Source organism: Fukomys damarensis, unplaced genomic scaffold (assembly GCF_012274545.1).
Source record: "Fukomys damarensis isolate Sample0158 unplaced genomic scaffold, DMR_v1.0_HiC HiC_scaffold_26, whole genome shotgun sequence".
NCBI lineage: Eukaryota > Metazoa > Chordata > Mammalia > Rodentia > Bathyergidae > Fukomys > Fukomys damarensis.
This window is the reverse complement of record NW_022900938.1, coordinates 14,769,522-14,795,641: the sequence shown is the minus strand read 5'-3', so window position 1 is coordinate 14,795,641 and position 26,120 is coordinate 14,769,522. Positions and strand designations below refer to the sequence as shown.

The 26,120-nt window shown below is 36.8% G+C and overlaps 1 protein-coding gene across 2 annotated transcripts in view; it reads left to right on the top strand.

Annotated features, from left to right (window-relative positions):
• The window catches only part of Ppp1r1c (protein phosphatase 1 regulatory inhibitor subunit 1C), a 126,944-nt gene that overhangs the window by 34,821 nt on the left and 66,003 nt on the right, over positions 1-26,120 (top strand). For both annotated transcript variants that reach the window (XM_010636798.2, XM_033756381.1), the window contains exon 3: positions 25,833-25,867. In XM_010636798.2, the coding sequence (XP_010635100.1) occupies positions 25,833-25,867 (35 nt within the window). The remainder of the gene's footprint in view (positions 1-25,832; positions 25,868-26,120) is intronic.

Here is a 26,120-nt window from a genome sequence, read left to right as displayed (position 1 = left end):
TTTATCTCTTAATTCTTCTTAGCTTGCTGAAGTCTGACTTTGTCCCTACAGTCACTTACTCCACATGATCTTAAAAATATTATCAATTATCCAACAATTTCTCAATTTAGTGATAATTTTTAAATCCTTGATCTTCTTGTAATATTTAGCATTATTCGTTATGCCGACACTTTTGCCACTCCTACCTTCCTTCCTTCTCTCCCTTACCAGACCTTTTCACTTTGATCCTAATTTTCCTACCACACAGACACTGATCCAGGGCCTGTGCCTTAAATATCTGTCCACGTTCTCTTGATTTTATCTAGTCTTACAGTTGAAAACCAGCAATCATTTACTGATGCCTTCTAACTCAGTGTCTTGAGTTGAAAATATCACTTAATCTTCAGATGCCATCTTTATAAATCATCTGGACCTTTCTGTGGGATCCCAGAGGCAATCAAACTGGACTTGGCTGAGAATGAATTTATCATCTCCTTGCTGTTCCTCTAGTGCTCCTTATCCTGTACTCTTCAACATCCAACCCGTCCCCAGTTACTACCAGACTGACCTCCCACGTATTTCTCAAGTGTTTCCAGTACCTTTGTTGCACACCACTGCTTAACTCAGGGCCTCAGTACCATGCTTTTTCAGTAAATGTTATCTGAGTGCCTACTTTGTCTAGGAAATTGTTGTGCTTCAGGAAGAGGCCAAACCTCTTCTCACAGAGAGTCTTGCTTTAGGAGGGAAAAATAAATGACAGACGGTTATTTTATGATAATCATGATAAATGCTGTAAAGGAGGACTAGTAATTTTTTTTGGTGCCAGGCATCGAACTTGGGTCCTTGCTCCTGCAAGGCAGGTGGCGGCACCACTGAGCTAAATCCCTGGCCCCAGGGAGGATTAAAAGTTGTCAATGGACATAACAAGGCAGATACAGCCTACTCTAGGAAGTCAAAGAGAGCCTCTTCATGAAATTAATATGCAAAGTCAAAATGAGGGAAATATTGGGTGAAGTTTTAAAGTAGTAGTAAGAAATACGTGGACTTCTGGGAAAGAGAATGGTGCCTTTGAGAGACTGAAAGCAGGCCCATGAGGCTGGAAAGCAGAGATGGAGCAGAAAATGTGGCAAGAGAGGAAGCTTTTAGCATATTAAATGGAAATTGTTGCTCCACAGATAAACTGAGCTTTTGAGAGCAGGCCCGGCCCGACTGCTCATTCATATGTCTTAGAATACTTTAATCATGAGTAACAGAAACCAATTCTGTCCAATTTAGGAAAGAGGTTTATGTCAGAAGGATATAAGAAAGTCACAGACTTGGTAATAGCCATGAATGCACAGGATTAAAATAGATCTGGAAGGAAACTGCAGCTTTTCCAAAGAAGAAAATGTAATTGTTCAAAGTTATCAGATTTTTGTGGGTAAAGAACCTGAATGGTCAGCTCACCAAAATCGGCAAAAATTCACACCACTTACCATGATTGTTGGCACCTATTAGGAGTGCAGTGAAGGTTTGTTGGATTGAACTGTACTTATACACCATTAACATGCAGGTATATGGTATGGTTGGTGTTGTTTTGGCCCTTATTGAGAAAAAGGATGACATCTGGTCTCACTTTGTATACTCCTTATCTAGTGCAGTATGTGGCACCTAGATGTTGCTCAATAAACACTTTGTAAAGGAATGAGGGGTAACCGAGGCTTACGTCCGCATTGGTTAAAGAACTCAGTGGTTTGCCTGTGAGTCTGGGCTCTTCATCAGAATAGCACATTGCTTCTTCCATCCTCAGTGATGAGCAAAGTGCCTGAGTTACAAAGAGAAATTATTGCGTGCAGGAATGAGTGAATGTTGCCATAGCTGCTATTACAGAGCTAGGCTTTAAATTCGCATGCCTGAGTAAATAAATTTTTCACAATATTTCATCAGGTCTCAGTAATTATTCTACTTATGTTTCAAAGACTAAGCTTTGGATTAGTCATGTGAATGGCTTAATAATAAAAAAAAATGCTATGAGGAATTATATGCACTTTTTTTCTACCTAGACTACATCTTAGCTTTCTTGCTGCCAATTCCAAATACACCAGCAGGGAGGAAAAAAAGCTTAATTTGTTTCTGACTACTCCCAGAATGATTTTACTATAGAGAACCATGCTATATTCATTCATTTGGGCTTTTAAACATTTTTCTTCTTTTTTTTTTTTTTCCTTATTCACACACTAGGATAGTGACTAAGAGGTGGATGGGAAAACAGACTTTGAAACAAGTCTATTCAAGAAACAGAGTTAGACGGTTGGAATCTAAATTGTGTTTGAATTCATTTGACAGCATAAAAACTCCTTCTCCCCTCTTGAGGTCTCTGTAAGTCTATAAAATTTCTCCTTCCAAAGACTCAGTTGATCTGCTCAGATTGGTTTCAGTTCCTGATTTCACTGTTCCCTGTTTTATTTGCCTTTTTAACTTCCTGTAAATTGAAGAGAATGGTAGCTACACAGAAGTGTTACTAAAATGATTGAACAGGATAAATTACATTAAAATGCTGCTGCAAAGGAAGTACTCATTAAAAGTAGTTACTGGGCCACCTGCATCACAAGTGCGAGGACCCGAATTCAATCCCTGGTGCCAAAAAAATTAAAAACAAAAAACAAACAAAAAAAGTAGTTACTGGGTTATTGCAATTATTATTTATGGTCCATTTCCATAAGCGTATTTAAAAATCACACACATTTTAAATGTTAAATTACTATGCAGGCATACTCATACTTATCTCTGCTTCTTTGGATAAACCTAGATTTTAGTGTTTGGATAATAGAAATAATTAACTATGGGCTAGGAATTTAGCTCAGTGGTGCCGCTGCCTGCCTTGCAAGCTAAAAGACCCGAGCTCAATCCCTGGTACCAAAAAAAAGAAAAGAAAAATAAATAAATAATTAACTAAAACATAATCATCCAGGAGATTATCTCTAGGAATCCTATTCACAACATTTTATAATTCTAAATTTGTTGAGAACAAAGTTAATGTAATAATTTTAACTTACACTAAATATTTGACATATAGAATGTGTATATTAGCAAGGCATTGTTTGAAAAAGATTCCTTCTCCAAAAACATAAATATATGTCTATATTGCTAAGTGATCACTATATAAATACTGATCATTTACAAATTGCATTTTCAAAATAAACTCATCGGGATGGCTGTATTTTTATCCTATCCTGTTATATCAGCATGCTTTATGCATTCATAAAGTCTTATGCATTCATTTTTCAGAAAGACACAAAGATGAAAGAAGAAACATACAACAACACATGAATTGCAAAGAGGTATGGATTTGTAAGAACTGCATTAGAGATTAAATACCAGAACAAATTGAGGCTTCAAATTTTTTTAAAAGTGACTTCTAGATATAAGATTAGGTTTAGTGAAAGCTAATAATCTCTGCACAACTTTATTTTTACTCTTAGATTACTGCATTAATTGATCAAAGGAATACTGAAACCATGTACAACAAGAAAATAGTTATCAAATATTTTAAAATAAAATTATTTTAGGCTAGAAAATAATCTTGGATTCTAATGCATTCAGGCAATTCAAATGTTTTAAAAAGTTGTACCTATGGGTCAATGGGTAAATATAAGCTGGTAGTAAACTTTTGTGGTGGTTTGCTCTTTTGTCTCATTTGCCTCCAGTCCCAGATTTTGTTTGGTATTTTAACAAGCGTAGTCATGCTAATGTCCTGGAATAAGGTATTTCAAACCCTGAAAGAAAACAAACTCCAGCCTAGACGGATGTATCCTGCAAAACTATCTTTCAAAATCGATGGGGAAATAAGATACTTCCATGACAAAGAACACCTGAGAAACGTCATGAAGATAAAACCAGCACTCCAAACAGTTCTAAACAATAACCTAGAAAAAGACAATGCAGGTTGCAACTCCATAAGGCCCAGTGGAGCAAACCCATCAGGCAAGGCAAGAAATTATAGGGAGAGGGGAGAAAATGAAAAAGAGCCAACAACAGGAAAAGAACATGATGATGATAAATCAATACATATCAGTTATAGCCATTAGGTTAATGGCCTCAAAACACCAATCAAAAGAAATAGACTGGCAGAGTGGATTAAGAAGCAAAATCCAACAGTATGCTTTATACAAGAAACACACCTAGTTAAAAAAGAAACTCACAGACTGAAAGTGAAAGGATGTAAAACAGTTCTCTGTATGACAGGAACCTGGAAAAAAGCAGGGATAGCTATCTTATTTGCAAACAAAGTAAATTTCAAACCAAAACTAAGAGAGAAAAGAAGGTCACTATATCCTTGTAAAGGGAACAATTGAAGAGGAAGAGATGACAATCATAAATATATGCACCAAATACTAATGCCCCAACTGTACAAAATAAATATTAAGGGACATGAAAAACCAAATAAGCACTAATACAATTGTAGTGGGAGATCTCAACACCCTATTGTCACAAATAGACAGATCATCTAGACAAAAAAAGTCAACAACAAAATACTAGAACTGAACCAAACTTTTGAACAAAAGGACTTAATAGACATCTACAGAGTGTTGCACACCAAAGAATCAGAGTATACGTTCTTTTTGGCTGCACACAGATCATTCTACAAAATATGAATGCACATTGAGGCCACTCTCTTAAGTGAAATTAATAGGACACACGTGTGAAAATACCAAATAGTTTCTCTGGTGTGATAATCTAAAAGTATAAATAAGGATCAAATGTATAATTGATATTGTATAACAGGAAGAAAAGCTCTAAAGGAGTAGGGGAAGTAGGAGGAGTAGGGGAAAGGTAAGAAGGAAAGAAAAAATACTAGAAAAGGGAAAGCATGGAAACAAAGTCAAAATAGATAGGGTGGAGTAAGTGCAGAGAGGTCAAGGAAATGTGGAAAAATAAGAACTAAGATACATTATGTAAAGGTACAAGAACCCAATGATTAATGTAACTGTATTGTATGCTTAAATTGTAATAATAAACTTAATGGAAAAAAGAAAAATATATATTATATACAATATATTATGTTTTATATATATATATATATATATATGATCATGTAACATATTTTTGATCTGTTATTATATTATATAAAGTCAAAGTTATCCTGATAATCTGAATAGATACATTGAAACTCTTCAAGATTAAATGTATCAGGGAAGTGTTTAAGACCCAGTATTTAAGGTTGAGTTACACAAAGAAGAAACAAAGTTTAGGTGGATCAAATCCTAAGATTTAGAGGAGAGACACACTGCGTGTGTTGAACCCAAATGCATTTGATGGAGTTGTAACATTGACAGAGCTGTGCTACATCCTCATCTGAGCTCTGAGAATCAGCTTTTCAAGGTCATCAGCTGACAAAAGTAGCAAGGATGTGGGCAGAATCTCCTGGTAGGTGAATACTAGCATAGAAATGAAAGCAATTTTCTAAGGGTTAGATTTTACAATGGATTGTTTTCAAAGTTCTTAATTTACTGCCTTTAATTGCGACTGTTTGATACTGAAGAAGGGTTTGCTAAGATCTGCAGAAAGAATTCTTTGAGTTTTCTAGATGTTTTTAAAGTTCTCCCACACAATCCTAAATATGTGCTTTCTTTTGCTCATAATGTTAAAAAATTTACTTCTCTTTACATACAAGTATTGACCTCCTTTTCTATTGTTCCTGTGAAGGATAAATATTTTCCTAGGACTAAAAATATGAATGAGCTGTTAGCCTACCTCAAATCCCTTCCTTATGTTGGTGTCTTGGGTTATTTCATCATAAGTTGAGTTGAAAGTGTCCTCAAGATGATCCAAATAGACACCTGTGGACAATGGTGCTGCCAAGCCTAGTGTCCCGCCGGAGATTTCACAATTTCCTGGGATTGGGCTGTTCAATCTTACATAAATTTGGAGTTTTGCATGTATTTTTCAAAGCTTGCAGCACATGTACAGTATTTAAATAGTGCTCCAGTGACACAATAAAGACTTGAAAAAGAGAATAGCTATTTTATCTAAGGTTCTCCAAAATTTCTAAAAAATAGAATTTCAATTATCAATGTTCTGTAACAATTTTTACAAAGCTCTTCTTAAATTAAAAATTGTCCCAAAGGTAGCCATATTTGGTATAAGCCAAGAAAATGTAAATGGACCAAACTGGTCACATAACATATTCTTTTTTTTCCTCTGTTGATACAGTTGCCCTTCATCTTTCCAGGCAGGAAATTGTATGATATTCACTCCCTCCATCCAGGTGATAACATACAATGAGATTTAGTCTGCCTGTGGAAGCTTTATAGTGCTTAGAGTTTAATTTACAATGTATTAATGTGCATTCCTGTGATACGGCATATGATTATTTCATATGTGTTTCCAATTATTTTGTATGCTTCTAGTTGTCTGAGACAGTGACGATTTTCCACATATATGAAATACATTCTCTTCCTTCCAGTTATCCAGTAGCATATACTAAAGTTAGCACATTTTACTCACATTCAATTGTGACATTTGGGTGATATAGGCTCATTTACCAAAAAACATTTGTCAGAATAGAATAAAAAGTCTGATTCCTTTTTCTCTACAAATTTTCTGAAATCTCAGTGGCAAAATAGGAATGAGTATTTCTTCATATTTATTCTACTGAATTCAAATATATACTACTCCACATCAGAGTCAAATGTGAAGCAATCACAATCACATACAGAGCACGAGAAAAGGATTTTGATGGAAGTAGTTTATCTGGGATATAATCCCAGAAAGTATAAACAAGTAAGACAGGGAAGAAGGAAAGCTTCTTTATCAAGTTTTTTGCTATGAAGTAAAGGCTTGACTGTGTCGAGAAGCCCACAGTGCTTTCCTTGTTAGAACTGCCCATCTGAAGAATGGGAAACTAAACACCTCACCTACTGGCTTCAGGTTCCAATGGTTTTAAAATGTCCCCAGGACCAATAACTCCATAATCAACAGATGTCCAAGGAAGAAAGGGGGAAAACACATGAGACATAAAGATGAGGTTGGATGCAGTAGGTAGAAGTCTTTTGCTACAAGAACAAAACCATAATGTCTTACGCCTTGACCTGGAATGTTGTATTCAGTCCTCACTAGCTTTCTAGAAAGGGTATAAAGTGATAAGACAAACAGGATGACGTGGTAGGCAAACCAAGTCACATGAAAAAGTAGTGTGGAAGCTGGAGGGTATTAGTTTAAAAGGAGGCAGGAGAGCTGGGGATTTAGCTCAGTGGTTCTGCCGCCTGCCTCACAAGCGCAAGGTCCCAAGTTTGATCCCTGGTACAAAAAAAAAAAGGGGGGGCCAGAGAATCAGCTGGGGGTGAGTCAGAGCTTTTCTGGCCTTGTTGACTAGAACTATGACTAATATCAGAACTGGGCTTTTGAAGCAACTGCTACAATAAGTAGTATTTAAAAGCCTTAAGCAATACTATTTATTTTTAAACTTTCTCCTTAACCTTAACAGTATATACGCAACTCCAAGCCATGAGTCAGAAGAGAAAGACTGATAAAGTTCCAAATATTAGGAGAGCAAGAGAATAGACAATCTATCATTTTTTTCAGTTCAGTATTCAGAGTTATATTCAGAGAAATACCCAATGCATTTGGTCAACCACTTCATGTTCAAATTCATGTGTGTGGAAGTAAACTTTATCCATCTGTTCTTGAATTATTTTCTTAAACCACCATTTTATTTTCTAAGAACTGCTTTCCAAAGAAAGTTATGATACCCCTGAACTGTAAAACCTACTCCAAACATCTGAAACATGGCTATTACGTACTGATCCTCTTCAGAGGTACTGTTTTTTAAAACGAAAATGCAAGAAAATAAGCCAAAGAATATCTGGGTTATCAGCTACAATGCCAATCTTGTTGAAGTTCTGCATAGAATATGAAAAAGGGAGAAATATAGCATCAATTTTACCATATGTGCCTAGCTATGGTACAACATAAATAATCTACCCAGCCAGAAAGCTGTGTGGAAGGGATTTACACACGTGCCTGCCTGGACTGGCTGACCCAGGACAAATTCAGGTGTACTCTGGACAGTGGCTGCAGTCCTATAGGGTACCAACGACACTTCCCCACCACACTCCTGGCTCCTCTGTCTGTTGTCTCCTGCAGGCCCATCTTCCAAAGTCTAGCCCGTAACTGTTGCTACTCCTCGGACTTGCCTTCCATGCTTCTGTTTTCTGCTTTCCACCCGCTTCCTGGACATTCTCATGTTTCCCCATTGCTTCATTGACTTTGTAGATTCTGATGACTCCCACATTTGTATCTGCAGCTGTGTTTACACTCCAGAGAATGACTGTTTCTGGACTTTCCCTACTTTAATAATCAATAGTGACCTCCAAATCAACAATTCCATGAATACTCAAAATCTGAGCCAGAAACTAGATAGAATCTTTCACCTTCCTTTCAACCCCTGGTCTCCCACTCTCACCCACATCTAGCAGTGTCTAAGTCCGGTCCACACTCTCTCTCTTGAATGTCACTCTAATTGTCCATCACCTCACTAGCTACTACCTCTTCCTGTGTCATCACTATCCAAGGTGGACTTCTCCAACCCACTCTCCATACCAATGGTGGAAGGATCTTTCTAATTTATTTTATTTTTATTTTTTTGGTACTGGGGATTGAACTCTGGACCTTGCGCTTGCAAGGCATGGGACATAAAGATGAGGTTGGATGCAGTAGACAGAAGTCTTTTGCTACAAGAACAAAAGCATAGTATCTTATGCCTTGACCTGGAATGTTGTGTTCAGTTCTCACTAGCTTTCTAGAGAGGGTATAAAGTGATGAGACAATCAGAACCACTGAGCTAAACCCCCGGCGCTGAAAAGATCTTTCTAAAAGAGAAGTCTGATCATGCTTCTCTTTACCTAAAAATCTTTTACTGATTTCCTGTAACTTTCTGAATTTCTCTATACAGTCTCAAAGCCCAAATTAAAATTTTCTTAAGTGTTCAGTCCTATCTTTAGAAGTTCACCTTTTGTATTCCAAGGTCCCATATCTGAAAATATCCAAAATTGTTAAATGTTTCCTCATATTGGTTTTCATAAGAATACAGTGAAACCAAATTTTATTTTTTATTGTATATATTTAAAGTACACAACATGATGTTTTGATACATTTATGTTCATACACATAAACATAGTGTCATCATCCATATAATTACCTTACTTACTTCTCTTGTTTTCCCCCTTGTGGTAAAAGTATCAAGTATCTCCTCTCTTGGGATCTTATCAGCATACTGTGCAATATTATTAACCACAGTGCTCAAAGTATATATTTGGTTTTTGTTGTTTTTGTTTTGTTTTGTTTTTGGTGGTCCTGAAGATTGAACCCCAGGGCTTGCAAGTCCTAGACAAGTGCTCTACTACTGAGCTACATAACCAATCCTTTAAACATTTTTTGTATCCAAGGGCCGAGGATTTAGCTCTGCGGTTTCGTGGCCTGCCTCGCAAGCGCAAAGACCAGAGTTCAATCCCCAGTACCAAAAAAAAAAAAAAAAAAAAAAAAAACCATCGGTGGAGATTCTCAGGAATCCTTTGCCAAAATCCCAAGGTAGAATCCAAGAGACCACTTCCATCAATTTCAAATTGAAGAAAAAAAATTTGTTTGTATCTTTATTTTTAATTTTTTTTTTAATTTAAAGTTTCAAATTTTTATGTTGAGAAGGTTCTCATTAAGTTTCCCAGGCTGGCCTTGAATTTGTGATCCTTCTCCTTCAGCCTTCTTAAGTGGCTGAGATTACAGGTGTGTACCATCATGTCAGACTTGTACATTAATCCCTTAGAATTATTCATCCTACTTAAATACAACTTTGTGCACTTTAACCTACATCTTCCAATTTCCCCCAAACTACCCCACCCGTGACAAGTGCCATTCTACTGCATGCAAACCTAGTTTTAAATGTAGCTTTGCTTCATAGCTCTTACAGCCCCCAAATTAGTCATTTAAACTTATAACTAGTAATTCAAATTAGAAATGCACTGATCAGAGTTAAAGTTGGTCATTTATGAAAAGTAGTTATATTTATGAAATATGAAGAAATATTTTAGGAGTTTACCTTTATGTGCCATCATCTTCTCTAGAAATGAAAAACTATTTTACATTTGCTCTAATTGACTAATGTAAATGAAACCAGAATTAATAAGTCCCTGGCATTATTAACAATTAGTGTGGAAAAAAAAGGAAGTGGAGTGGAACGAAAGTAAAATATTCCAAATATTGGTAAGCAGCTAATTCTATTCTAACTCTGGTGCCTGTAAATCTCATTTCTAAAGTGAATGTCTTCAAGATCCCCTGTCATTGCACTCCAGTTACTAATCTTCAGGGTTTTCAAATGGCTAAAACTGATATTCAAATCCCAACTTTAAAAGGAACTGTGGATCAGAATGACTTGAAGCACATTCTTAGGAAGGCATTAAGTGCTCAAAGAGTTATTTCTTGATTTTTCCATCATTGCCTGAAACATTTGATTGTTAGTTTTTAATTTGATATGTAAAATCAATGCACAACTTTTATAATAATTTTTCTAGGTAATTTTCTTCAAAAGGAGATAGATTTTTTAAAAAAATTAGAATTACTGGAATACACGTTACTGTTTGAACTGATGTCATCTGAGAAGAAATCCCATCTACTCAATGAACTGACTTATTTTCCTGCAACAAATGTGGCCAATTCAAATGCCAAGTAGGCAGAAAAAAGTAGACCGATGATTGAAAGTCAAGACCAGTAAGATGATACAACAGTTCTTTAGCCCTCATATCGAATGCCTGCTATGTGGTAGGGTAAAATATGTTTTATAAGAGAAACTAAGTTTGTAAAAAATGAGCGTACTAATGAAAAGCAGACTCCTGAGGTTTCAAATAATCTGCTTTTTCTACTCTCCTTTTACTACGCTTGGGAGTGGCAAGAGTAATTATGAAATATAAGTAGAAAGGTACTTTGGTGTCACAAGACAATTCCCGGTTGAGGGCTCTTCTTAGAAAAAAAACAACAAAACAAAACAAAACAAAATTTCTTGTTCATTTCTGCACTATGTCCACAGACACTACCATGTCCCTGGTTCTCATTTCTCACCCCCTAAAATGAGCAATTTTCTGGGGGGCTCCAAATGAAAGAAATCTGTTAGATAATCGTATTATGTTCCTACTTTCATCAGTTAAAACTGGAAAGCTTTAAGTAAGAAGCTTTAAGTAATAGTGAAAGAAAAATAACAGCTGTGAGAATCTTGGCACAGGAGGGTGAAGCTAATCTTACTGTTAGTGTTCTTTTCCCCACATCCTTCTTCCCAGGGTGTATAACTTTGTTGCTCTGGCAGTTTCAATTTGGACCCCAGTTTTGACTAAATATAAAAGCTCAGAGAAAAATACAGCTGAAACCACTGCCTGATGGCTTCACTTGAAGCCCCAGCAGGGCTTGACACATTCTGTCATCAGTGCTCATGACTAGCGCTCTTCTTGGAAAGAGGAGTTTGAGGTCACCGTGAGAAGCTTCACGGTGGCTTTCTTAGGAGGTTTTGCATAGCTCTACTACATTTAGCCCTACTCTAAAGAAATGTTGGGTATTCTAGCCCTGTGCCACATGTAGGAGGCATGCGACAGATTCCTCCCGCATGTTAAAAAGACACTCTTTGCTGGGCTGCTAAAACCACAGGGGAATGCAAATGAAGTGCTGAACTGTGCACTGCAGTTTTTGTCATTTGGACTTTTTTAGTTGCTACTTTAAAAAGAAATTTTATTTTACCAGCGCATGCTTTTACAGTGCATGGAGTTTATATTCATCTTAGGGAATAAATACGTGTATATAAGACATCTTGATTCTTCCCCTCCTTCCGTCTCTAAATCCCCTTTACCCCTTTTCATTATTATTGTTGTTATTTTTAGCTTAATGTTTGCATCTGTTGTGGTGTTTGGCATATGTACGTGACGCATCTTACATCTTTTTACTCCCTCTTCCCTCCCCTCATCCTCAGTTTCTTGGACTCCTTCCCATTTGCAAAATCTCTGTCTCCCTCCTGTCAGTCTTTTATTTTGCTCTTTATCTATACTTTGCCTTACTCAAATGCGAGATATCACGTGGTATGTGTGTGTCTAGTTTATTCCACTTAATATTACTTTTCCACATGTACCCATTTTCTTTAAAATGTTTAGGGTTATTTATTCTGTCATTTGTGTTTGCTTTATTCCTGTGCAGTCTGAAGGCTCATGGTGCAGTGATGACTCTTTAGTAGACCTACAGTACTCTGTGAAATTTGTGTCTTTGTCTCCTTAACTTTGTTTAATTGTAGATGATCTTAATAGATGTAATACAAAGTTGTCCAGAAAGAGGTTCAAATTCAAATATGTGAGGTATAAAAACAGAGAAGTTGCCAAAATGTGATAATTCAGATTTTCCTATTGTTTTTAGAGATCTGATGATAAATTCCTTTCGAGATTGTTAAAGGTAGCACCAATGTGCTTGTGATTTAAGCAGGAGGACTCCTAAAAATATGACTATAAATTGTTTTTCTCTGTTACTACTTCTTTACAGAGCAGAATAAAAATGCTTTCCTACAAAGCCACGCTAGAAGTGATTAAAAATAAAGTCTAGTGAAAATATTCTAGGAATTTAGGATAGTATCCAAATTTGCTGCAAAAGTAGATAGAACAGAAAAAGAAAAATATTGAAGCATTGTTAAAAGCACTTACTATACAAATAAAATTACTGTGATGTTCTCTTTTCTGAAATATTTCAGGAACTGCACTGCCACAATCACACTCAAAGGTAATTTATAGTTATAGGAATTATGAAATTCTCTGTACTGTTACCTTGTCCTTGCTTTTCTACTCTATTTCATGTACTGTTACATTGCGCTTGGCTTTCTCCTCCATTTCACTCCCCGGAAATAGGATTCCTCTCAGTTCTTGAGAGAAAAGAAGACATCACCTAGCTGGTCGCTACAACTCTTACGGGTCATGTGATGAATTATGTTGATAAAAGGAAAAGATTAGCAGCAATATTTTAAAGGACAAACTGGGCAAGAAGCTTTCCAAATCCATTTTTGATGCAAAGAAACAAAGAAATATATAGTCATCAAGAAAAGAAAAATTTAGAAAAAATATCCCTGTCTTGGTTTTTAGAGCAGGCATGATTTGATATTTCACCTTTATTTTGAAAGGATAATCTCATGGAGTATAGGAGGAGTTCACTACCTTAAATGTTACTACCTTCTGTGTTAGACAATCATATAGTTATTCTTTGAAGATAATGTTTTATTTCAATTGGATGCTCTTAAGAGTTTCTCTTTTTCCTTTGGCCTTTAGAAATTTGTCATGATGTACTTATATGCACCATTCTTTTTTCTCGGTCTCTTCTTTCTCTCCTCATCCTTCATAGGGTTTGTTAAGCTTTTAAAATCAGCCATGTGTAGGTTTCTTGTCTGTCTTTCACTCCTTAGCTATTATTCTCCTATTTTCTCACTCCTCTACTTTTGAGACTCCATTTCATTAACACTTTGTGGCTGCATCTCAGGTGGCTCTTACTTCTACTCACCTGTTTTTCAGTTCACTAACTGATTCCATCTTTTGCTAAGCACAATATGCCTTTAAAGATCCTTTTCCCTAAGTTTGGATTTGTGTAATGAAATTGTTTCTCTTTCTTTGTTAAAGTTATGTTTTAAAATCTATTTTATTTAAGTTTCTCTCTATTTTAATTAACAGTCTATTCATACTCTTTGAATCACTCTAGGTTTGCTTTCTTTTTTGTTTTTCTTTTCTTTTCTTTTCTTTTCTTGGCATGAGGGATCAAACTCAGAACCTTGTGCAGGCACTGAAACCACTGAGCTAAATCCCCAGACCAAGCTTGCTTTTATTTTCACTTAGTTATCAGTCTTATCTTTTTGTGCCTAGTAGTTTTTGGATATTTGCATTTAAGAAAGTTTAGAGGCCCTCCAACATTCGCATGTTTTTTGAAAAGCGATTAAAGGTACATCTTTTCCCCCTGCTTGACAGATACAGTAGAGAACAAATTGATAAACCTAATTATATATTATGCTGAAAGTCCAGATTTCATTATTAATGTGACTCAGTTTACCTCAGTTTTATACCTGTTCTTGACCTTTTGACTAACAGTCTATCAGTATTTGTAGTTTTAGAGTTTATGCTCTGATTTTATGAGATTGGCCTAATATTTTATTCACTTCCTAAATGTCTCATGGTGGAGACAAATTGTATGTTTCAAACCCTTTGAACCTTTATCACTCTCCCCTCAGAGGAAATCTGAAAGCTTTCCTGGATCTTTTCTGGATTCTCTTTTCCTGTCATGGCCTCTACCAGGGGCCATATATGCATTGGTACCCCTTTCTCTGGAAGGTCTCTGATCTCATCTCTGTAGTGGCTTTTGGTTTGTTTGTTTTCTTGCTTGCTTCTGCAGGTCTGAATGCTTTTTATGATTTATCTTACTTTTCTAGTTCTTATAAATGATATTATTGGCCTCTGTGAGTTGGCCCATAGTACTCTAAGGAAAATGTCAAAATTTAATCTTAAAGCAAGCCCCCATCCCCACTTTGCTTTCCTAGTCACCATAGTTTCTACTCAGTCTTTTTCTAACTGTCCTCCTGTCACAACCTGGGTTCTCCGTGGACTGAGATCTTCGTTATCCCTGACCTGAGTGCTTGATTTCATGGAAATCCATCTTCACCATCCATGTACACCTTCCTACTAGATTGGACTATATTTGGAAATTGTAATTCTGCTCTTTAGGACCAAATTACCTCGCAGAACCCTATTTCACCTTCTAACCTTGGTTCAGTGTGGACTTCTAGATAGAAAATTGCTACCTCTGCAAGCCATGCTAGCCCTGCAAACTGGGGCATTCTGCTCACGTGTGAACTTTGAGCAGCATCTCAGGGCCACCAGCTTCACCTGGTTCTCTAAGCACTGTGGAAATGAGCAATGCCCTGACCCCGCAGTCTTGCTTAATTACCTACGATTCCTCCAGGCTCTCACCAATGTTGATCTTGTCTCACTTAATCACCCATGATCCAGTACTTACACTTCCCAATAAACAGGAGTCCAAAATGCCCGCATAGTTGAGAAGAAAATTCAAAATATTTTAATACAGAAATTTCCCACTCCATTTATTAAATTTGGTGTGGTTTGCATATATTTTCCAAGTGTGAGTACCAGAACACATTGGATTAAAATTTCATCCAGATTGTATTATAGCACACATTTTTCTTGACCAACTTTAAAAAGAAGGGAATCAAAAGCATTCTGTCTGAATGTTTTAAAGATACTTGCTTAGAGAAGGAAGTAGGTTCTACTTTCAAACGAAAACATAATCACAGCCACTAAGCCTTTCATAATCCAGTAAAACACAAAGACTTGATGTGAAAATAAACTGTCCTTACCTGAACACTTTGAGGAAATTGATGGGAAAGACGCTGCACTTGTTTTAAGCACTAGCTTGACAAGATAGAAGAAGAAATGGGGAAAAAATATATGCATGCTTGAAGTTTTCATGCTGCAATTTTATTAGTATTTTGTGGGCAAAATGTATTGTTAGTGACTCTTGAACAAAGAAATATTTAAATGCTGACTACCGTGAAACTAGGTTTACTCACCTGTGAGTGGTAGGTTAAGAAGTAAAAAATTATCTTTGAGTAGCACTTGCTATGGCGGTTGGAATATTGGGGTTTAATAAGGGACATATTCAGGGAAGGGCTATCCAGGGGGAAGTGATAATATTCATAAGATTGTGTCATGATTTTTCTTAGTAACTAAATATTATCACTGTCATCATTGCAGTATTTCCATTGCTAAACACTAAAATGATGCCAAGAAACTCAGGAAATTAGCACTATGCTTAACGAATGTAGGTGACTTCTATTTTTCAATTTCAACTTTGGTGTGTGAAAGCACATGGAATTTTTATGGCCGGACATACTAGATGAAAGTCACTGACTCACAGAACATTTAGATAATATTTTTAACCATAAATTTTACTGGCATGTAGGAGTGAATTGCGGTAACTCAATGATGACCTCTCCAAATTGATTCCCATTCTGTGAATACATTGAAATAATTACTTTGTAGAAATAAATGTATATGTGAGATGTTTTAGATAGAATGATTGATGGCTAATACTTTATTATATCTCTATAAATCTGAGAAATACAATGATATATGCTAAATATATTTTTTATATTTTGGGGAAAATTGTGAAGCATTAATTATTGATTGATGATTTTTAATGATGCACTTGGTAGAAATTAAATGGTATTGACCCTGCAAATGAGTGGACTGGAAATTAAAACATACGTTTGAACTCTAAACAAAATTCATGTAATAATGTATTTCATTGTAGATATTTCCTCCAAATTTAGAATAGAGTGAACATAGAAGTTACTTAGGAACCATAACAATAAGTTTATCATATAAATGAAAATCATATGTATTTAAATAGAGACTTACATGCATATCAAATAAGTTCAAGACAAATATTTATAAGAAAAAGTAACCAATCTGTCCTTAGATTAGAATAAAAATTAGACCCTTGGAATCAAATGTCTACAGTTTCATCAGTTTTTCACTCCATTTTGTAATATGTAACCTAGCTTGTGATGAAAATATATTTGTCTTTTCTGAAGTCTATTTTTTTGTTGTTGTTCTTTATATGATATCTGACTACAACAAATGCTGGTAACACTATGGAGAAAAAAGCAGTCCTTGTATATTGTCGGTGGGGATGAAAACTAACACAACCATTATGGAAATCAGTTTGGAGACTCCTCAGAAAACTAAAACTAGAAATTCTATTTGCCCAGCTGTTTGCCTTCTAAGTACCTTACTGAAAGAGTTAAAGACATCACATTACAGTGATAATGTGTACCCATATTTATAGCAGCACAATTTGTAGTAGGGAAATCTTAGAAGTTGCCTGAATGCCCAGCAACAGATAAGTGGATAAAGAAAATGTGATATTTACACACAGTGGAGTAGTGCTCTGATGAAAAGCAGGATAAACACGAGTTGTTGACTGTTGACAAGAAAATGGATGCACAGCGAGACCACAATGTTAAGTGAAATCAATCAGACACACAAACTTAAATATCACATGGTTTCTTTTATATGAAAAACCCAAATTATAAACAAAGAACAAAGTAATATGTAGATAATAGGCAAAGGGGAGTTAGATCTTTCTCAAATGAGAAGGGGATCAAAAGATGGAGGGAGGGGACACAGAGGAAACAAGTAAGTGTTAAAAAGAGGAAACACAGATTTCAAGTAAGATGTCTGCAAAATGTAACAACACTGCGTTTGTTTTACTTCACTTTGTATAAATCTCTGCCTTTATTTTTAAACACCTTAAAATGCATAATCATCAGTCCATGTTATTCAACTGAAATCAGTTTTATCTACTGATCATTCTCGAATGTCTTAAAATGTTCATATTTTATTCACTTTGCATGAAATTGCAGTGGGCAGAAAGCAGCTTTGTTTAGCTCAGTGCCTTTGTCTTTCCTCATTCATTGTGCAGGCAAGGTATTTTCCACAGTAAAACAAAATTGTCTTTTCTCATCTTTTTAAGAGGTGTCTTGAACATCTATCCCTGTAATCTCTATGGAGTTATTTTATTGACTTTCTATCAATTAATTGGAAGAGTTATATATTTTTTAGACTTGGAAAGTTTTCTACCATTCTTTTTATTCCCTTTCTATATCTGTGATACAGGGAAAATAATATAACTCCCAACATGCTCAGATATGCCAAGTTCATGTTCCCAGATCAGAATGAATTCTAGGGAATAATAGAGGAGTAAGAGTAGAAAAATGTGTTGAGAGAGATAGTACCTGAGATACAGGAGGGGACCTGAAAGGGGGTTGCCAGTGAGCCTCCTTCTCAAGGGAAGTTCTACAGAGCAAAGTCACGATGGGGGCACAAAATCACAAGATGGGTACAGCATGGGCCAGAACTATGATCAATCGATAAGATTACAAGTATGGCCGCTTAGGTAATATTGATCCAGTGGGGAAGCAGGTCACGCAGCAAGTGTACACGGAAAGAACAAGAGCCTTTTCAGGAAGGGATGGATCAGGGGGTCCTGGTCACCCACCAGGGTGACTGACGTCTATTCGTATATCTCTACCGAACTAAGTTGTTTACACAGACATTACCATGAGGGGCAACGGGCTGCAAGGAACACCCAGACCTTTCTGGAAAATCTTTGTAACGTCTGTGGAACAGTGACAAAACTGAGGAATTGGCCCCAGTACAGTGTGTGTTCACAGATCTATGGCACTTTAGCATTGATACCTACCACAGAAATCAATAGGATTATTTCATCACTACAAAGACGTCCCTTTGCTATTCCTTCATTGTCTGTCATTCCTCTCCTCTTTTCCCACCACCATCCTTGGTCTATGTGAGCATCTAACCTACTCTCCATCACTATAATTTTGTAATGCAGGTACGTTATATAAATTGAGTCAGACTGTGTGTGACCTTTGGATACTGGCTATTTTTTGACTCCCCATGATGTACTTAGGTACAGTTAGGCCGTGCCACTGTGCCAGTATCAGTATATTTAGATCACTCAGACTTACTGATATGTTAGGACTTATGTCTTAGTTTTTAGTGTGGTGGTCAAACCCATGGCCTCACAGAGGCTAGGCAAGTGCTCTACCAACAAGCTACTCCCCCAGCATCACATCTTCCATTTTAATTTTGCTTCCGATTTTTTCCTACACTCCTATAGCTTTCTTGAACATTTTTATAATTCCACCTCTGTGTGTGTGTGTGTGTGTGTGTGTGTGTGTGTGTGTGTCTGGGGACTGAACCCAGAACCTTGTGCATGCTAAGCAGGTGTTGCACCACAAACCTACATCCCCAGTCGTTTTTAGCCTTTTATTTTGAGACAGGATTGTGCTAAGTTGCCCTGGCTAAATTTAAACTTACGGACCTCTTGTCTCAGGTTCCTGGAGGCTGGGGTTATGGGTGTCCTTCATTATGCCCAGCGTATGTAATTCCATTTTGAATTATCTATAGTACTGTTGAATAAATAGCTCTACAGTGATTTTTAGTAATTGCACCGTTATATAAGGTGCAATTGAAATTGCCTCAAATACTCCCCTCACTCTGCTCACATTTATCCCAGCTACTTTCTGAGGCAGTTCTGGTAGTCTGAGTGGCTTTACTTGCACTGGCCTGGCTGCCCTGATGTCCTAAATCAATTCAAAATGTTAGCCTTTTAGGGCTATTTTGGCTTTGGGATAGAGCCAGAAGTCTTTTGATTCCAGATCCAGAAAACAGAGTGGATGAGGACACATTGTACTGTCTTTATTTGACAACAATCACTGTAAATGATCAACAAGGTCTGATAAAAATATAAACAAGGCTTCATTTTAAAAAAATTCTTACAGTAAAAGATACATCGCCATTAATCCCCGCTCATAATACTCAAAATACTGCCCTTCTCTTCAAAGCTACTTAGCCCAGCACTCTTGGCAATGTCCTTTCTGTAAAAAGGTTTTTTATTTATTTTATTTATTTATTTATTTATTGGTACCAGGGATTGAACTTGGATCCTTGCGTTTGCAAGGCAGGCCACCGAATCACTGAGCTAAATCCCTGGCCCTGTAAAAAGGTTTTTTATTTATTTTATTTATTTATTTATTGGTACCAGGGATTGAACTTGGATCCTTGCGTTTGCAAGGCAGGCCACCGAATCACTGAGCTAAATCCCTGGCCCTGTAAAAAGGTTTTTTATTTATTTTATTTATTTATTTATTGGTACCAGGGATTGAACTTGGATCCTTGCGTTTGCAAGGCAGGCCACCGAATCACTGAGCTAAATCCCTGGCCCTGTAAAAAGGTTTTTTATTTATTTTATTTATTTATTTATTGGTACCAGGGATTGAACTTGGATCCTTGCGTTTGCAAGGCAGGCCACCGAATCACTGAGCTAAATCCCTGGCCCTGTAAAAAGGTTTTTTATTTATTTTATTTATTTATTTATTGGTACCAGGGATTGAACTTGGATCCTTGCGTTTGCAAGGCAGGCCACCGAATCACTGAGCTAAATCCCTGGCCCTGTAAAAAGGTTTTTTATTTATTTTATTTATTTATTTATTGGTACCAGGGATTGAACTTGGATCCTTGCGTTTGCAAGGCAGGCCACCGAATCACTGAGCTAAATCCCTGGCCCTGTAAAAAGGTTTTTTATTTATTTTATTTATTTATTTATTGGTACCAGGGATTGAACTTGGATCCTTGCGTTTGCAAGGCAGGCCACCGAATCACTGAGCTAAATCCCTGGCCCTGTAAAAAGGTTTTTTATTTATTTTATTTATTTATTTATTGGTACCAGGGATTGAACTTGGATCCTTGCGTTTGCAAGGCAGGCCACCGAATCACTGAGCTAAATCCCTGGCCCTGTAAAAAGGTTTTTTATTTATTTTATTTATTTATTTATTTATTTATTTATTTATTGGTACCAGGGATTGAACTTGGATCCTTGCGTTTGCAAGGCAGGCCACCGAATCACTGAGCTAAATCCCTGGCCCTGTAAAAAGGTTTTTTAAAAACTTTAAACATTGATGAATGCGGAACCAGCCCCTGAGCCCTTGGGGGCTCGTCCCAAGCTGTCTTCCTTCTCCTCTCACTGATGCAGATAGATGCCCTTTCTAAACACGGGCAAGAGCGTTCTCTGCTTCTGGTTCTAGGTAGCCAACCTGACTTTTGTCTCTTCCTTCTTCGCATGAGGCCTGTCCCTTTACAGATGAGCGATTAGAGCTTTCAGTGGCTTCTGCATGCTTCTCGATTGAAAGTCTTACAGACCCATGGTTTCTTACCTGCTGAGTGCATTTCACTCTTCTTGTGTTTATGGTCCATAGAGATGCTCCACCCCTTTTTGATTCTGGCTTTATCTTTACAGTCATTTCTTTTTTGTACTTAACCTGTCACTGTTCTTGCTTTTGAACAGAGAAATCTTCAAAGCATCAATGAACAGCACTATTTTTCTTGGAAGTTCTCCACTTTCCTCCCTCCTGACTCTTCCCCTCAGAGTTCTGAAATAACTGCCTAAAATAAAGCCTCAAGTGACCTCTGCTACCTAAATTTATTGGAAGTCTGCGTTTTTTGAGTTTGTCCTAAGAAATTGAATCTCTCCCTACCCCATCATTCTCTATATAGGTCAGAGCTCTTCTGCAGCCAATATCCTGAATAAATCATTCATTTCTATGTTTGTAGTTTTTGTTTGATTTCTATAAAAGAATGCATTAAGTTTGACCTCATATAAATTCTTCATGACCCATACAGCTTCCCAGTCTCTAGAAACCAACAGAGCAAAGTCACATACCTGTATTTTCCCTCTAAGATTCTTTTGTGAACCACTTAAGCAATATTAATGAGAACTTGAGTATCCATAGCACTGCCCCGGAGCTAATAAAACACCTTTTAAAAGTAGGAGTGATGGCCTCTTCTTTAAAGAGTTTGCAAGTCAAGCAGTTATTTATTAAAGGTATTTATTTTTCCCCTACTATGAGCAAATAGTTGTCCTCTTATTGGATTTTGGAGTAAAAGAAGCAGCAAACGGATGGTGTTGTTTCATGAAACAGGGACATTGAGCAGCACCCACAGACAGCTGCTGCTGCCTGCCACCCTTGCCACTGCGCTAAGCTGTGGAAGGTCATGGGTGGAGGCTGATCCCCTTCCTGCACAGGTGATCTGGGTCAATGAAACAGTAATGACCCCAGTGCAGGGCTTGTGACAGCAGAGCACTCCGAGGCATCAGGCCTGGAAGAAGTGCAGTGGGTGTTGCAGGAGGGTGACTTCCTTTTGGGGCCCAGCTGGGGAAGATTTTCTGGAGGAGCTGAAATCTGAAGAGGAACCTGAGACATAATGTGACGTGCAGTAAATGCATAGAGGTAGTAGGGGTGTGTGTGTGTGTGTGTGTGTGTGTAATCAAGTAGATAGTAGTAGTTTGTTACTTTTTATTGGTATCTCTGCATCCCTCTATAGTCCATCAGTAAATAAATCTCTCATTATCATTGAACTTGCTTTGAAATCAATTAACTCATTTTCTACATTAACATATCTATCTTTAAATCAGTGTTCAACAAACTCTGCTAAACTTTAAAATTTTCTTTGAAACTTTATTCCTACCTTTTCCTTTATGTCTTTGTTTCTATGTAATATTGTTAAAAGCAATATTGTTTCCATGGCTACCTTATTTACTTTGTAATAATGACTCTCTACTGTTTCTAGTAATGACTTTCTAGTGTTCCTCAAATATTACCCTGACAGTAATAACAAAAATATAATAAGATAATTTTTATTTGCATTTAATGCTTATTCTTTGAAATTATTCCTACCTTTTCCTTTATGTCTTTGTTTCTATGTAATATTGTTAAAAGCAATATTGTTTCCATGGCTACCTTATTTACTTTGTAATAATGACTCTCTACTGTTTCTAGTAATGACTTTCTAGTGTTCCTCAAATATTACCCTGACAGTAATAACAAAAATATAATAAGATAATTTTTATTTGCATTTAATGCTTATTAATTCTTTTTGTTGAAGCTCTTATTAATGGAATTAATTTGAAGGGTTTTAGACTTACTAAAAAATTAAACAGAGCAAGTACATTGAGTGTTCTCTCTACCCTTCTTTGTGTGTAGTTTCCCCGTTATCAACATTTTTACCTTAGTAAATTGCTACATTGTTATTATCAGTGACTCAATATTAATATATTGCTATTAACTGAAGTCCATGGTCCATGCAGATTTCCTCAATTCTTGTTGAATATCCTTCATTGATTGCAGAATCCCATCCAGGCACCCCATCACATTTAGTTGTCATGTGTCCTTAAGCTTCTCTTGACTACTGTTTCTTTGACTTGTTCTTTCTGACCTTGACAGTTTTGGGGATAGTGAGTCAGTATATTGTGCAATATCTGAGTATTATAATTTGTCTGGTATTTTTGTCCTGACAGGTTGGAGATTAAGGGCTTTGGGGAGGAGGACTACTGAGGTAAAGAGCCACCTTTATCATATCTACCAAAGAGTTCACACCATCAACATACTTCATGGCCAGTGGTGTTGGACTTGGTCACCTGGCTGAATTAATATTGGCCACATTTTCTCACTATAGAGCTACTCTTTTCCCTCCTCTCCTTTTCAGCAGCATGCTCTTTTTAAGGGAGTCACCATATTCATGTTGTACTTAAAGAGTGGGGGAATTTTGTCACTAGTTTTTCATATTTTTATTCCTTAAAACAAATTTATGATGAATTAGGAGCGCAGAGCAAGGATGATTCTGCATCTTCTTCCCTGTTTCATAGAAGAATACCTTAAAGTGCAGGAAGATTGAGTGACTGTTGCACTGTCATCACAGATGAGTGGGAAACCATATCAGAGACTGGATAAAGCCCCAGTGCTCATCTCCAAGATGCACATTTTTCTGCCAGCCTCAGTCATGGATTTCTAGGCTTTCTTTACTTTTCTTTCTCTTTACATGTTGTCCATTTCTCAGTTTTTAAAGCTCTGACTCTGTTATAATTCAGAAACTTTATGCTTTGATGTGGGTCTTTTCCATTTCTTCACTCTTAGTCTTCATTTATTGAAGCACTTAATTTTTTATTACAACTATTTTTTTAAAGTCTGATGAGTTATCATTAACATTTCTGAAAATAGCAGATTATAGGGCCAGGGATATAGCTCAGCGGTTCGGTGGCCTGCCTTGCAAGTGCAAGGGCCCGAGTTTGATCCCCAGTACCAAAAAAGATTTTAAAAAAAGCAGATTATTGGTATTATGCATACCCACAAAGATCCTGAATTTACCCAGTTCCTTCCTTGCATGTAAATATATTAAAATCTTTCTAACTAATCAATACTCAAAACTTTCTGGAACATTTGTATCTCTATCTCCTTCTTCTGCAATATCCCTTCAAATGTCATACTTAGGGGACTGTTAACATTTTTCTCCCACAGAAAGGAAGTCTTCATTCAGGCCAAATGGCTTTTGAGAGAGGGAGAGTTATATATAAGATAAAGCTGGAATAAGTACAACAGCCTCTTTTAGAAGACTTGGATCACCAACTGACAAACCTCATCAGTTAACAAGTGGATTTTGTTCATCTCTGTTTCAAAATAGTATCATTTTTCCTGTTTAATGAGAAAGCTAAAAAGTATTTGAATTCAGGGACCTATTCTTATATTTCACAGGGGGACCAGCATTCTTGAATACTTCTGAAGTTACCACAAAGTCATAATTTTGAGACTGAAGAGAACATAGAGTTATATTCTAAATATTATTTCAATATCTTAGTGCAAAGAGCTAGTGAGACTTACATGTGCTTTTGTGGGTCTCCTTTTCTGGTGATAACTTCCATGTAAAAATTAGAGAGAACACATTTTTGTGTCTGCATGTCATGCCCCATGAGTGTTCTGTTAGCCTGTGTGTGCATGTGCATGTGCACGTACATTTGTGTGAGGTACTTTAGAGGCAGAAAAGGCTCATCTCTCCAGTTGAACAATAATTTATTAAGGGAAAAATGGATTTAAATCAGTGAGTCTTAAGAATACTACGATCTGTTCTCGGCTTCCCTGTACTTTTGCCTCTTAGGCAAAAGCTATTTTGACTTAAAAGTCATTTCATTTTCACTCTTCAGGGTCAAGATAAGAACACAGGATTGAGTTTTCTCAATTGTCATTTTCATGACATGAATAGTTGGCTTATGTCAGGGTAGTTCAACAGTAAAAATATGTTTTCATCAAATTGTGTAATAAGTAAAGTTTTCACAGTTGCCTTAGAAAGACACTATTTTAATGTGTCTTGTAGTAGCAGAGAAGAAAAAAAAGTAGAAAACTGAAAGATTGGGCCCCATTTCATTCCTAAACACCAGCTTAAAAGTCTTGGGTTGAATTTTAGGAGCCCCTAAAACATAAATCAAAACCTTAAGAAGCCCACTGACATTTTACCACCCAAGTGATCACAATGCACACCCTTGTAAAATGGATCACACTGAATATTTAACTAAACTGTGATTATAATGGATTTCACATTGACAGATAGGACTTTTCAGTTTCATGTATTCATACCTGTGATGATGAGACAGACACTTGCAGTAATTCCATCGAACAGCTGTTATTGCTGTTGTACTGAAATAGTTTCTCGGCTGTTCCTTTCCTATAGAAAGATGATAGATTTCTTTACACATTTATATAAGTTTTTAACATATAGCAATGAAGATATCAAAATACACAATAGTTCTGTATAGTATTCACTCCACTCACTTGGCTATTTTGATCAAACTCCTCCACATCCCTGTGGACAAACCATGAAAGGTGCCTCCACACCATAATAAGAAGAACTTGATAGTTGGTTCTCTCCAAGGGCATACAGAGGGAAGGTGCTGACTTCCTCAGCACTGTGGTGACGGGGTTGAACAGGAGAGCAGGTTTGGTCTGGTTAGTGACAAACTTAAAGAATCTGATGGAGGTTGCAGTCAACCCACAGTGGCAAATAGCAGCACATTCTACGAGGAGAGGAGGTTGCTTGCATCTTGACACTATGGGTTGCTCACACCAAGCATTGTTCCAGAAGTCATTTTCCCTGATTGCTGGAAGATAGGGAATCCAAGATGACAAGAAAACTGTGCCTCACTGCGTGTGTTAGGCCTTCAGGAGAAAGTTCTCTTGGAAAGGAACCACCCACCCAGTTCCACTCAGCTCAGCTCCAAGCCACCCTTGTGATGTCAGCTGAAGGCAGTTATCGATCTGATGCATGTCCTTGAAAATGTTCCATGTATATTACAGATATGAGTATCACATTTCTAACAGATGATACCTACTTCTCTTCCAGAAATAGATGAAAAGAGGGTGACCAACACACAAGAAGTAAGTTTTTTCTATTTTGTATAAATATCTTCAAATCAATGACAATTACCTTGATTTGATATGCTATAAAATACGATATGAACATAACTGTGATATACAAGCTGTTTAGTTTGCTTTTCTGCTGAATAGTGAATGGGATCTTTGAAATCTCTGCCTCTAGGTTACCTTGATTCTCTGGCTCTCTATTAAATGCTGAGCTCTGCACCAATATCTAAGATAAAGCATTGGTTTCATGGCAAGATATGGTACCAAT